Below are 14541 nucleotides of genomic sequence, written 5' to 3'. Positions count from 1 at the left end.
CTGTTACAGCGTGCTTTTGTGGGAATCAGCATTCCAAGAAAATATCCTTGGTATATTAGGGATGTCAGCAGAAAGTCCTGTCACTCACAGGTGTGCTTAAGGATACTCTGCAAGCACCTTTAGAGGCACCAAGCAGCTAAATGAGACTACAGCACAGTAAGGTGATTGGGAGTAGTCAGCTTGCCTTCACCAAGTCATGGTGAAGTCAACCAAGTCAGTTGGCTTGACCAACCTGTAGACCTTCTACGATGAAATGACTGGTTTGGTAGATGAGGGGAGAGCAGTGGATATTTTCTACCTGGACTTCAGTAGGGCCTTTGACACTATCTCCCAGAAGATCCTCACCCAGAAGCTGTTAACATACAGGTTGGATAAGCAGACAGTGAGGTGGGTTGAAAACAGGCTGAACGACCAGGCTCAGAGGGATCAGTGGCACAAAGTCTAGTTGGAGGCCAGTAACAAACAGCGTAACCCAGGGTCCAATACTGGGTCCAGTCCTGTTTAACGTCTTCATTAATGATCTGGATGATGGGGCAGAGTGCACCCTCAGGAAGTTTGCAGATGATACAAAACGGGAGGACTGGCTGATACACCAGAGGGTCATGTGGCCATCCAGAGGGACCTGGACAAGCTGGAGAATGGGCTGACAGGAACCTCAAGCAGTTCAACAAGAGGAAATGCCAAGTCCTGCACCTGAGGAGGAACAACCCCAGGCACCAGTACATGCTGGGGCCACTCGTCTGGAAAGCAGCTTTGCAGAAAAAGACCTGGGTGTCCTCATGGACACCAAGTTGAACATGAGCCAGCGATGTGCCCTTGCCACAAAGAAGGCTAACGGTATCCTGGGCTGCATTAGGCAAAGTACTGCCAGCAGGTCAAGGGAGGTGATCCTTCAGGTGCTCCTTCAGGTGATCCTTCAGGTGCTCAGCACTGGTGAGGCCACGCTTGGAGTACTGTGTCCAGTTCTGGGCTCCCCAGTACAAGAGAGACATGAACATACTGGACAGAGTTCAGGAAAGGACTCTAAGATTGATGAAGGGACTGGAGCATCACTCCTGTGATGAGAGGCTGAGAGAGCTGGTACCGCTTAGCCTGGAGAAGAGAAGGCTCAGGGAGATCTTATCAAGGTATACAAGTACCTGAAAGGAGAGGGCAAAGAAGACAGAGCCAGGCTCTTTCTAGTAGTGCCCAGTGACAGGACAAGAGGTGATGGGCACACATTGAAACAAGAGATTCCCTGTGAACATCAGGAAACATTTTTCCACTGTGAGGGTGACCAAGCGCTGGCAGAGGTTGCCCAGAGAGGTTGTGGAGTCTCCATCCTTGGAGACATTAAAAAATGTCTGGACATGGTCCTGGGCAAGTGGCTCTAGGTGACCCTGGTTGATCAGGGGGGGTTGGACCAGATGACCTCCAGAGGTCACTTCCAAACTCAAACATTCTGTGATTCTGTGAAGGTGTCCTAAACTTGCATGAAAATAGAGAAGGCTCTTTCACCATGCTTCAAAATTTCATAGGTTTTAGTAGTAACCTGAAAGCCCCCAGTAGGAACAGAAGTCCTATGAGATAGCAAGCTTAGAAAAATGGGACCCAAGGAGCTAAGATAACCTCGGAGAAATACTATGTGGCAGCTGTGAGAACAGATTGATTCTAGTATTTGACAGGAATTTTTTTATTTTGCAACTTTTTCCTGATTTTATGGTCAAGAGCCTACACCTTGGCTTTGTTGGAATAAATTTTTCTTATTGAAGCTTGTTGAGTGCTGAGGCTGATTCCAAGCCACTCTGAAAAACATAACATAACCTGCTTCTCAGGAAACAAATCCATATAAAATTATGTTGCATTAAAGCAGTGTTGTAGAGAAACTTTTCGTGTGCCTGAAATGCAAGAAAATAACAAGAACGGGGACTTATTTGCTGCCAGGTTCATTTGGTGGTGGGCAATGTCAAGTATGAAGAAAGAAGAAAATGTCTTTCCTGGCAGGCTTTGACCAGATTGCTCCTGGCATGGATCGAGCAGCAGAGAGACAATCCATGATACCAGGTAATCCCGTGTTGACAGAGGGGCCTTCATCTCCAACAGGGTCCAGGAGTACTCCTTGCAGAAGAAGAAAATTCATAATAAAAAATTTAACCAGCTGGGTGGATTTAGGATTGTGTAATAATGAAGAAGCCTTGTGAGAGAACTGGGACCTCTTAATCCTCCTACAAGCAGATAGGACCCAAATCTTTTTTTTGCCTTTTGGCAGTTTTGCCATCCAAAGCAGCTGGGGGTTATTGCAGAGTAAAACTTGAGTACACCTGAAGGAAGCCCCCCTTCAGGCTCACCTTCCTCCAATTCCTATTAACGCCATTAAATTCATGCCCCTGGGCGGTGGGAAGCAGTGAGGTGGTGAAGAAGGATCTTAGGTGGGTTGTTTCTTCTGATCACTACATATAAAGAAACCAAGTAAGTACAGGTGAACACATCTCAGTGTTGTCTCTGCCCTGAGGGGTGATGGCCACACTCTTCACCAGGAGGGAAACGACCGGAGGTGCTTGGGACAGGGGTGTGTATAAGTGTGAGGGTATGGAGTGGGAGAGGGTGTGGGGATGTGTCAGGGTGTAGGGGTGGGGGGCTTGAGGGGGCGTAGAGGCGATGGGGTGGGGGTGTGAGGCTGTGCGGGGTGTGAGGCTGTGCGTGGGGGTGAGGGTGTGGGAGAGAGTGAGCTGGTGGTGTGAGTGTGGCTTTGAGGGGTGTGGGGGGCTGTGAGGAGGCGTGGGTGTGAAGGGGGAGAGGGGTGAGCGGGGTATGGAAGTGGGTGTGAAGGGGTGGCAGGCGTGACGGGGGTGTGGGATTGGGCTGGAGGGGGTTGTGAGGCGGCGGGTGAGGGGGTGTGGCGACTGGCGCGGGAGTGGGCGTGAGGGGCTGCGAGGGGGAGCGGGCGTCGCGGCAGCCCAGCTCCCCTCCTCTCCCGCCCGCTCCCGCCAGCTCTCCTCGCCCCGCCGGCGCTGTGGGGCTCCGCCGCGCTGCCCGCTCCGCCCCCGCGGGCCGGCGGGAGCCCAGGCGGGGCCGGCGGCGCCGCCTGCGCTCAGCCCCGGCGGGGAGGCCCGGCCCCGCCTCGCCCCGCCGGTGAGGTCCGGGCAGCGGCCGCTCCTCGCCGCCCCTCAGCGCCGCTTGGGACGGGACGGAACGGAACGGAGGCTGCCGGGGAGCCCGCGCCGCGTCGCCGTCTCCCTCAGGGTGCGCGCTCCCGCGGCCGCGCCGGTGCCTCCTGGGGGGATCGGCCGCGGGGTGTTGCCGAAAGCGGGTCAGCGGACGGCACAAGCTGAACTCGCACGCTCTGCCGGTGTGCGTTGTGGCGGGGGCGTTTCTCGGCTCGGCGCGGCAATGCCGAGCGGGCTGGCAGACCGCTCCCCTCGCCGAGAGCTGCCCGCGGAGCTGCAGGTGCGTCCCTTCCCGCCCGGCGGGCCCTGACGCGGGAGGCGCAGACGCTGCCGACGGCGACAGGTAAAAACGCTCCCCTGGCCCTCCCCCGGACACCTCTGCCCGGCGCGGTGGCGCCTGGCCTTCGCCTTTCCCCACACGAAGGGGATGGCGCGGTTCTTTACCAGGTTTCATAGCAGGTCAGGGTGGGCAGGATGCTGAGGAGGGGTTCAGGTCGGTGGCTGAAGGTCTGTACGCGGGATGTTTGTCTTGCAAAGCGATTCTGTCAGGCTCTTCTCAGTTCAAACACCGGTCCCTTCCTTCTCGGTGAATTTTTAAGGGAAAACCCTTTAACATGCTTACTTTTCTAGCCCACGTTTGTGTTTTTCAGGTGTGGTCTCTGTAACTTCTCTGTAGAGAAGTTGCCTGTCCCTGTTTTTTCCAGATCTCCCTCAGGAAGAACTTTAGATCTGTTAGGTTACAAGTCAGGATGCTGTGAAACAGGAGTGAGCAACAACATTGACCTTAATGTAGAGCCCCAGTGAAAAACCTTCCTCTCCTAGTTCTCCAGCCATGCTCCAACCACTCCCTGGCAGTAATTATTACCATAGGGAACACCTCCAAATGAGAGAGAGTACTTGGAAAGATGATAAATGCTGTGACAGGAAAAAAGGTACTTAATGAGCTGGCTGGACCTCTGCAAACTTTCTTCAAAAGTTCGAACATGGGAGATCCTAAGTGCAAAGATGGGTGAGAAACATACAGATCCTGGCCATCCTGTAGTTAACCTTGGAAAACAGCAAGGCTGATGAGACAGATGCTTTGCTATGGAAAGTTGCACTTTACAGGCTAGGTTTCTGAAACTGGACTGCATTCTGGCAACCCGGGGGGGGGAGTTTTGTCTGTGTTAGAAGGGTGATTTTTTTAAATCAAAAGTTACTTTCACATGTGATATATTTCAATGTGTTTATAACAGTGCAGGAAATCAGAGTTCTTGTTATACTGACAGAATTTACAGAGTTAGCATGGATACAAAGAATCACAAAAATATTTAAAGGCTTATGCACTTTAAGTGTGTAAGCACATCTTTTTTCAGAGATGAGAATCGATGACTTAATTTTACTGGAATGATTTTAGACTCTCTAAACACTGCTGTGAAAGCTTGTTTGTGTAACTCCGAGACTGCTGAGGCACAGAGGGCAGAAAATTTGGCTTTCACATTGAAAAAGTGAGGAATATCTTGCAAGAATATTGATTCATAGCACTCCTTTACTTAGTGAAAATGTTGTTTATGCTTATATTTGCTTATACATTGTAACATCAATGAGCTTTTTCCCCCTGAATTTTGTGATTATTTACATTGTTAGATGTAACAAAACACTGTGAGAGTTTCTGCTAGTAGTTAAATGCTATTTACAAATCGAGAAGCAAGGGTTGGAGGAAGAAGTGCTAAAACTTTTTGAGTTTTAGTGGCTTTTCCCACTATGATGGCAGCAGGACCTGTATCAGCATAGGACTCTGGGTTTTCACTCTTAATTTGCCTCAGGATAGGACCCAGCACAAATCCACAACAGTGGCTATCTACTTCTTGGAACCAAATCATCATAGGCTTCAACAACTGATTTTCATACCACAAGGTGCTGTGTGCTACTTCATTGCAGAGCACTTTCCAGGACAATATTGCTTTTTGAAAATAAAATTAAGCTCTTTCTAGACAGAAGGAGTGTTTCAGGAATATTATTTGTACAAGAACACCAGAAATCTGTGGATCATCTGAAAGACCAGTTCATGATTCAGTGTCACACACTAGGTTGCATAGTTCCTTATTGTTTAAACTGGTATCCTGGCACAAGTTTACCTCCACAGCTGAAAAGCAGCTGTGTCACTCCTGAAGTCTCAGTTAACACATGTAGTGCTTCTGACATCGCAGTTAATTAGATTTAGGAATGTTTTATAATCTCGATCTGTTTAGCATCAACCTGTGAAGAATTATCAAATAAATTACTCTTCTAGGGAATCTGCTTGAATTGTGGTCTCTCACTTCAAAATAGCTAGCTGTGTTTTTTTTGGAGCAGGTTGTACACAGTCCAGGTGTGGCACATGTATTTCCACTGAGCCAGTGTCAGTATGGGTCTTGCAAAAGTCCAGCTGCGCTTTGTTCCCACAGCGGCAATTTTAGGAAGATGCAGCCCCAAGCACATTCTCCTGTAATTAACAGATCCTCCAGATGAAGTCATGGTTATCTTCATCCAGCATTTAAGAATGTATTCTACATTATATTGTTCCAGTTGCAAATCTGTAACGCTTCCTTTTAATCATGTAGTATCTGATTCTGAAGTATTTGTGGATTTTTATTCCCTGCTTTATATTCCTTTCTCCACTTTCCTTTGCCCCCATGCCACCCCTTTTCCTTTGCAGTGGAAAGTGTAGATCAACCTATAAATAACGTGGCTGGACCTTAGCAGCACTGTTCTTGTGCCCCTTCTTTCAGGGATTAGCCAGCCTGCTTTGCAAACCTGACAGTCCCAGCCTGCAGATATAATGATTAGCTGGGTTTCTGAAATGAAATCTGTTAGTACCTAGAAGCTCTGGTGAGATCTCGGGGGACTGCTGACCTGCCTGCACAAAAACATCTTGGGCTCTCTCCCGGCCAGGCTCATACAATGTCCTGGCTACACAGTTTACTCCAAACATTAACTTGGCTTAGACTAGCCTTCCTCTACCCTCACTCATATTAATAGTCCTGGTAAAGTCTACGGAGACAGTGAATTTAAGCAATTGGAGGCATTAGATTGGATGTCAGAAAAGGAGTCTCATTTTTAGCATTGACTTGCTGCATGACTTCGAGTAGCATTCTTCTCTTTCTGTGCCTGTTTAATATTTAATGTTCTTTCAGCCATAAAACGTATTTCTACAGATGAAAAGACTTGTGTAAGAAGTGCTGTATGCCATCACTTAAGTAAAGCAAGCAGTTAAGTATCAGAAGAGCTTTAGATAAATATGAAAGAAATGTAAAATCACCGATGACTTCCAGGTAGGTCAAAAACAAGGGAGGACACAACCAGAATTCCAGCACGTGTGCTCTCTAAAAGATATTTCTCTTTAGGTTGTTTCTGGAAACCTAAATGCACAAATTAATTGGATACTTTTATAAAAGACTTGATAATAATCTTGAATATATTACTTGTCCAAAATATGCATTTCATAATAATGATTTGCACATCAATGAAAGCTGAGATAGACACTACTGAATCATGTACTTTCAGTATAATGGAATGAATCCTTAAAGTAATTTCAATGCAATTACTTTTTAAAAATGTTTTATCAAGACAGAGGGTAAAAAAACCCAAACAAACAGTCAAAAGGAGATGATCGTACCACAGTGGTGCCCCCACTCTCAGCAGTGATCAGAAGTGGGATGTTTACTCTCATGAGGATGGACAGAGAAGTTCTGTCCCTCTTTCATCTTCCTTAATTTCTCAGAACAGGACTGCAGTCACACATACACAATGAACAGTCTTTGTGAGGGCCATAAGCCCAGAAATAAATGCTACTAAAGGTGAACTGGTTCATCTCATGTATTTATGTCTTGTTTTTTTTCCTGACATACCAAATATTGTGAGGTATCTTACCCAAACACATGCTGTGTCTGACCATTATTACACCATGTCACCAAATAACGACTATATTGAATAATAGTCAAATACTTAATGAACACATTGCATGTATGAAGCATCGTAACTAACTGTTCTCGTTGTGACTGATAAGCCACTGAATGTCACTGCTTAGCAAAAGCACCTGTAGCTGCACAGCATGATGCTGTGGAGTGAAATAAACCAGGGGGGCTGGAAATCTGCGATAAAAAATGTCATGTCATGTGTATTTCAACTGACTTGTTTGTTTGTTTGTTGGACTTTTGGAACAAACTACCTTGATATCATCCTTTGGTTTTGGAATTCAAAGTAAAACTCCAATATCGTCGAAAAACAGATTGAAATTACTGCTCTTCAGTTCTTCACCAGAACACTACCAGTGCTTTCAATGGTAAATAAAAATGAGTCTCTGTTAATTTCCTTTGCAGTTAAACTAATTAAACATTTTTATTTCTCTAGAAATATACTGTAAATAAACATGTAATTTTCATATTCATGTCTAATCTTGTCTTGGAATTATATTGCTCTGCCAACTGTTAAATATTGATATTTTTCTTTAAAGGTTTTCCTTACCCATGCGTAAGCAAGCACATGAAAGACATAAATCAAAGTAATTTAATTGTATTGTTTGCATGTATGCAGGTGTACATTCATACAAGACCTCTCATTATTTATACCACATTAAGCTGGGGTTTTTTTGTGTGTGTGAAACCTCTAGATTTTTTTTATGCTATCAAATGTTTCTTGTTTTAGAGCCGATACTGTCTGCCAGGTATCAGACCCCTCTCAGCCCACTGATCCCCACGATGAGTGTGACAGGCTGTGTATCACTTCGTTTATGCTGTTTCACTCAGATGTCTTAGTATGTTTTCAAAGCAGCACAAGGAAGGGAGTGTACTTCCACAAATGTCATTACTTTCATAAAATACAATAACACTTATTTTCCAGCCATTTAACAGTTTCTTCTTAGATAAAAAATATTTTAAGATGCTTGCTTTTCTTATTTATTAAGACCCATTAACTTTATTGTTCTCATTAATTTCTAGATGTTTAGCATTGTTGTTTTATGAGAAGGAATAAGTGAAAGTGACATAGTATCTCACATCAATGAAAAAAATGCTGCAGGATTCATTCAGTTCTTGTTTCTCGCACTGATGCAAATCAGGAACAGTACAGCTGTAGCACAGCCACTTGGGTGCAGTCAGTATAAAGCCAGTAGAGTGTGGAGAATTAAACTTTTTTTGCAGCTTACTTGGCAGAATGTGACAAAAGGGAGAGCAGTCCAGAAAAAAAAAAAAGAAAGTGTCAGCCATACTTTAAGCATCTGTAGATGTTCTAATGATATCCAAATATTATTTTAAATTTTTAATGCATTTCTTGAAGTCTAGGAGGTGGGAATACCTTTTTTTCCCCCCCTTATCTTCATACTCTTTTCACAAAGTACTGGGTTGTTTACAGGAGCAATTCATACAGTTAAATCCTCTTTTTTTTGCGGGGGGGGGGGGGCTGGGGGGACTCTTTCTCTGAAAACCAGGTGTTCTTTGCAGCCACTAGGAAGGTGTAAGTGAGACAAGTGTGATGACCGAAATGGTGGAGCTGCCAGCAGAGGGGAATTCCCTGATAAGAGCCGTCTATCAAAGCCGCCTTCGCCTCACCAGACTGTTACTAGAAGGTGGCGCCTACATCAACGAGAGCAATGACAGAGGTGAAACCCCTTTAATGATTGCTTGTAGGACAAAACACGTGGACTCCCAGAGTGTCAGCAAGGCGAAAATGGTTAAATACCTCCTGGAGAACAAGGCTGATCCGAATATACAGGACAAATCTGGAAAGACAGCCTTGATGCATGCTTGTCTGGAGAAAGCAGGCCCTGAAGTGGTATCTCTGCTCCTGAAAAGCGGAGCTGATCCAAGCCTGCAAGATCACTCTAATTGCTCTGCACTTGTGTATGCAATAAACTCTGAAGACAAAGAGACCCTGAAAGTTCTTCTTAATGCCTGCAGGGCGCGAGGGAAAGAAGTCATCATCATCACAACGAACAAGTCCCCGTTAGGAAGGCAGAAAACAAAGCAGTACTTAAACGTGCCTCCTGCAGACCTCGAGGAATGCCGTTCCCCAACTGCTTGCACTTCCCCATCGGAAATAGAACTGAAAACATCTCCATCCCCACTTCCAAGTTCAAATGAAACTAAAAAAGAACTGTTCAGCTTTAAAGAGCTGGATCATCCAAGAAGCATGGACAACTCATGTCAAACAGTTTCACCAACAAGAAAATGCAGCTCAACCAAAGCAGGGTCTAAGCTGGCACAAGTACAGTGGCTACAGTCTGAGCCTTGGATAAAGAGCTCTCCGTCACTGTTTCACCAGAATAAAATCGCCTCTTTACAAGAAGAACCTCAGGATATTACTCCAGAAGAAGAGCTCTCTTTTAAAATTAACAGCCTTGCCTTATCAAAGAGATTCATCACCAGGCACCAAAGTATTGACATAAAAGACACTGCTCATTTCTTGAAAACCTTTGATCAAACTGGATCAAGGAAATTATCATATGATGCGCTAAACTCTCAGACTTCTTATGTTGAAGAGAAACATAACCCAAGTGGGATTCCTATGGGTAAGGATGCCAGTTCGGGACAAATCAGCTTTATTTCAAACCTCAGCAGTATTATGCAGAAAAGAAATTTAGGAGCAAATCACTACAGCTCTGATTCTCAGTTAACTACTAGTCGAAGTCCTGCTGCTGCAGAGGACAGTAAGTCAGTGACAGGAAAGAAGAAGATTCTTTCTCCATCCCACTCTTCATTATCAAGTTCCAGAGAAGTACTGGAGAACATGCCTCCTGTTACCCTGAGCAGGAGAAATCAAGCTTTTCTAGAAAGACGGGGTTCTGGAGCCTTATTGTTGGATCATATTGCTCAGACAAGACCAGGTTTTCTTCCACCACTGAATGTGAATCCTCACCCCCCAATTCCAGGTGTTACTTTCATAAACAGGGTTTCTGGGATGATTTCTTGTGGACAAAAACACTTAATACCAGCAGCACCTACTTTCCCTAAGGAGACTAAAACCACAAAAATGTTACTAAGGAGGCAGTCATTACAGACTGAGCAGATTAAGCAATTAGTGAATTTTTAACAGGATGAAAGGGTTACAAAATCTTTACAATGTGTACATATTCACTGTACTATCTGATTGTAATTATACATATCACAAGAGATAGCAGGTCTGCGATGTAAGGCTCTCTGCTTTGGAATGAATTAAATAGCTTAGAGACTACATGAGAAGTTATGCTTAACTAATGATGCTGCTTTCTGCAAACTAAGGAATATTTATTATACTGTTTTAATAACGTTTTCAACTTCAGCACTGAAATCTTACCTGTGACAGGCTGAACCTGCAAAGGGTCTTAGGCACTGCAAGATCCCATTTTAGGTTGGAAATACTATCCCTCCAAGGTTTTCCCAAACGTGAAACTCTTTCCCAAACGCTCTTTCTCCACGAAGAAAGGTGGTACACATGGAATTTGGGAACTTGAAACATTTGATTGTGATGCTGGACATCAGTCTGACTCTGTCCAAGTTGTGCAATATCTAGAAATCCCAGGCACAACCGGTGTACACAAAGGGTGGGCAGTGGCTTTACTGCATGTAAATGGACAATACACAGAGTCGATAAAATTCATGTTGCAGAGCTGTGCTGCATGCATAGCTACGCCCAGGAAATCCCAGCTAAGACTGGGAGCCTGCTTTAGACGCCTTGCTGCCCACTGGAAGTCAGTCTGATATGCAGAGCACTGGAGATCTCACGTTCAGCACGTGATGCCTGGGAGACTCCAGAAGCCAGCTTAGTGAGCAAGAAGCCCTGAATAATCTCATGTAAAATGACCAAACCCTGCTTGCTCTGTCAATTAGGCACGTTAGTCAACTTGGGCTTCTCAAGCTATTGGATTGCTGGAATCTGCTCATTTAAAAAGAGGGTCCGTTACCATATCTAAACTAGGGTCCATTACCTTCTGTAGTTCCAGACTCAAAAAAAACCCCACCCACCACCCCAAAAAAAGAGATCTCCACATCATGCAGGAGCTCTTTCTCCCCAGTCACAGGCCTGGGTTTCTTTTCAAGAGAGGATACAATGGTGAGACACATCAGGATGTTGTCATGGTCACCAAGGACACTCCACACACACGGTTGGGAGCAAGGAAGAGGTCCGTCCTCCTGCTCAGACAGACCTAAAAAAAAAAAATAAAATCCAACAGCTATGATACTCACCTGGGAGATGGACGTCCTCATTCTGCCTAATTTGAAGCAGAGGACTGAATTTCTTCCAGATGAGAAACACTCCTTTGCCTCCAAGCTATTGCATATTTTTAAGTATCTAAAATCTATTTTTCCTTCCCATTTAGTGTTCTGTGAGTCCAAACATCTACCTTGTCTTTGTGCGTATTCCATCGATGCTTGATTTTTGGTATTGTGTTTAGCATTTTGTAACTCATCTTCTAAAGACTGAGAAATATTGAATGTGTTCTGTTTTGTCATAATTTAGATAAAATAATTGTATTGAAATAGTGTCTGTATAATGTGAATTTCTGTAGACTGATGTGAGATACTTTTTTCCTGAAAATACACAGCGGGTACTATCTGCCTTCTTGCAGCTTCAGTCAAAATTTACCCAGTCCAACATTGCCTAACAAATAACTGTAATGTTATATAGCTTTGCTCTTAGTATAAGACAATTTCAAGTGGATGATAAACATACAGTCTCTGTAAAATACCTTTTTATGTAAAAATATAAAAGTGTCCAAAAGTTCATAATACGCATATTTTGAAGACGGGAATATTTGACATCTGGAAAGTAAAGGAGTATGGTTTACATCTCTACACAAAGGAGTTGTATATCAAGCTCTGATCTGAAACTGCAAATTTAGACCTTGAAATCAATTTTGTGACAAAACCTCTCCAGTCTGTCGTGATGACTGCTAGAAGGCAGATGACCTTACCGTCAATTCTCTGGCCAAGCTCTCAAAGGTAGCGAGAATAAGCAAAGGTGCAAATCCATATCACAATTGTCAAAATCAATTCTTCCCCACAAAATACAGGTCTTGAAAGCGCGGTGTCTTTCGCTCTTCTGCGGTCACAACTCTGCTAACTTGGGATGCGTAGCATTCTGGTGACAGCTGGGAAGGCTCACATTCTGTGAGCTGCACAACGCTATTGCATCTGACTTACTTGGAGATGACTGTCACACTTGTTTAGCTTCTCACCCCTCAAGAGCAATCGGTACCAGTCACAAAAATGTTGTGTTTTTTTTTTTTAATTAGAGATGGACTATTCATCCACTGAAAGACTCTTGGTCATTTATGGATTGGCTGGCAAACTCTAGTCTCTGCACATACACAAACAAGAAGTGTTCACTATGTTAAAAAAAAAAAAAACCCAAACAAATGACACCCGGGTTTGCACATCAAGAATCCAAAAATGAGAAAGTTCCAAAAGTGAAGTTATGTACGTCTTAAGAGCTATTAAATACTGGTGGGAACATGGTGAAGGTGATGGAGCATTTGGTTCCATTCAGGTTCTGCCTCTTACTTCAGGAGATGTTGCTGGATCGGCATCTGCGTATACCAGGTAGAAACAAGGACTACATGGAAATCTTTTTATGGCAGAGAAATTATGTGGAACAACATATGTCAATATTAAATTATTAACTGGGTACAAACTGGTCCCTACAAACGCCACATACAGACACAATATACTTTTCAAATGTTTTTATAATGTTACAAATGGAAACGGCAATTTGTAGTCTGTTCATCTCATAATGAAGTTAAATATTTGAAGCTAAAAATTTATCTTTAAAAATATACAAATTATTTTTTAGAAAAAATCAACTAACAGATCAGATGTTCCAACTGGTATCTTTGCTGAAGGTATAAAGCCCAATTTCTGCTGTATTGATTTTAAAATTAATTACATGTATGGGATTACTGCTGCCTCAACTGAAACAGGAATTTTTTTACAAAATGCTCGGACAATGGAGGAAAATGGCAAATGTCTTGAGAAGTGAAGTTCTCTGTACTGATGCCAGTATTTTGTGCTTAATTTTGACACAGAAGTAATGTGAAAGGTTAACATTAATGTTTATTGTTGCATCAATGTTACAAGTGACCTTCAAAGGAAAAACAATTCAGTTTTGTTCTCTTGATGTTGTTACGATGCATAAATAAAAGTTATTTTTTTCCCCATTGAGGGAATATGGAAATAGACACATCCTTTTATTCACCACTTAGGAGACGCTGAGTCACTACCAAAGGTACTCACTCGTAAGTGCCTCTCAGGCTGTCTCCATACAGGAAAACTGGAACAGGTAATTAGATTTAATCTAACATAGCTAAATTTGTACAAAGTATTGTGTGAGAGAGGCTCTTTCAGTCTGTTGGTAGCTTACTGTGGTTCCACTTCGGTGGAGGTACACTTCTGCCATCTCTGAAGTCTTAATCCTTGTCATGTTCCAGTCATCCATAATGTCTTTTAACCAAAGAATGGGAAGCAAGACCTGAATTTATAATGCTAAATTCCCCCCCGCAACACTGAAGTTTACAAACAACAGAATACCTTTCAGGTGTTCTTTATGCATCTTGATAAAGAGAACACCACAAGTTGCAACTGTTTCCTTGCTAGTTTTAAGAGCTGTGGCTTCCCATCCAGAGAGAACCACCTGGACTAGTTCTCACACGTTACAGTCAAAAACTAGTGAAGTTCATCCACTCCAACTTACAGAAATATTAATGACAGAAATCCTTAAACATTCGTATTTTAAACTATATAAAATGGAAGTGGCATTTCTATGAGCAAACATTCCTGTCAACACACGCTACAGCTTTCAGTAAAATACACTACCTATGAGATTACTGACTTTGAATCTATGTGGTAAGTTTAGAAAGGTGAAAAATATTTTTCTACTTTTGGTTTTCATTTTCTCTGCAAAATGCTGAGAAACCGTACACTGAAAGAAACTTCTAGACAAATAGTGGTGGCCTCACAAAAAATAGCGATAATCTAAAAAAATTCCTATTTGGTTTAAGAAATTCAGTAACAGTGAAGTCACTACCCATGAATGCTGTAACAAAGCAGTTTTCAAGGTTGTGTTTAAGCCATGGTGGTCAAATTAGTTTCCAAAATACCCTTCCCTGCACTTTTTGTTTTTGCTTTAAGGAGAAAGGCATTTGGAGTTACTTTGTTTTTTGTCTTTTACAATTATGCAGCACTTCCAAAACAATACTGCCATAATTTGATAAAGCTACACAAGAAAAATAGTAAACTAAACCCGTCATTAAATTCCTTTTTCCCTCATCAATCCTTAATAAGACCTTCATCTCTCTGCATCTGTTATGCAGTACAACTAATTGATTTTCCAACTAAAATCAAGTATTTAAAAATAAATGGATTCTTACATTAGTAAACCATTATTCCATTAGTTGGCTGTTTTG

At 43.1% G+C, this 14541-nt stretch overlaps 1 protein-coding gene across 1 annotated transcript; it reads left to right on the top strand.

The window, feature by feature from the left end:
• The first annotated feature begins 8636 nt into the window (after positions 1 to 8636).
• ANKRD34B (ankyrin repeat domain 34B) lies at positions 8637 to 10193 on the top strand. Its single transcript, XM_072860111.1, has one exon. It carries the CDS (start codon positions 8637 to 8639, stop codon positions 10191 to 10193), a length of 1557 nt encoding a protein of 518 aa, XP_072716212.1.
• The last annotated feature ends 4348 nt before the right edge of the window (positions 10194 to 14541 follow it).

The sequence above is a fragment of the Ciconia boyciana genome, chromosome 4, assembly GCF_034638445.1.
Source record: "Ciconia boyciana chromosome 4, ASM3463844v1, whole genome shotgun sequence".
Lineage (NCBI taxonomy): Eukaryota > Metazoa > Chordata > Aves > Ciconiiformes > Ciconiidae > Ciconia > Ciconia boyciana.
Note: the sequence above shows the minus strand (reverse complement) of the source record. Positions and strands in the feature narration are given on the sequence as shown.

Excerpts from the sequence above, each read along its gene's own strand:
- ANKRD34B (XM_072860111.1), top strand. The coding sequence starts at position 8,637 with ATGACCGAAATGGTGGAGCTGCCAGCAGAGGGGAATTCCCTGATAAGA.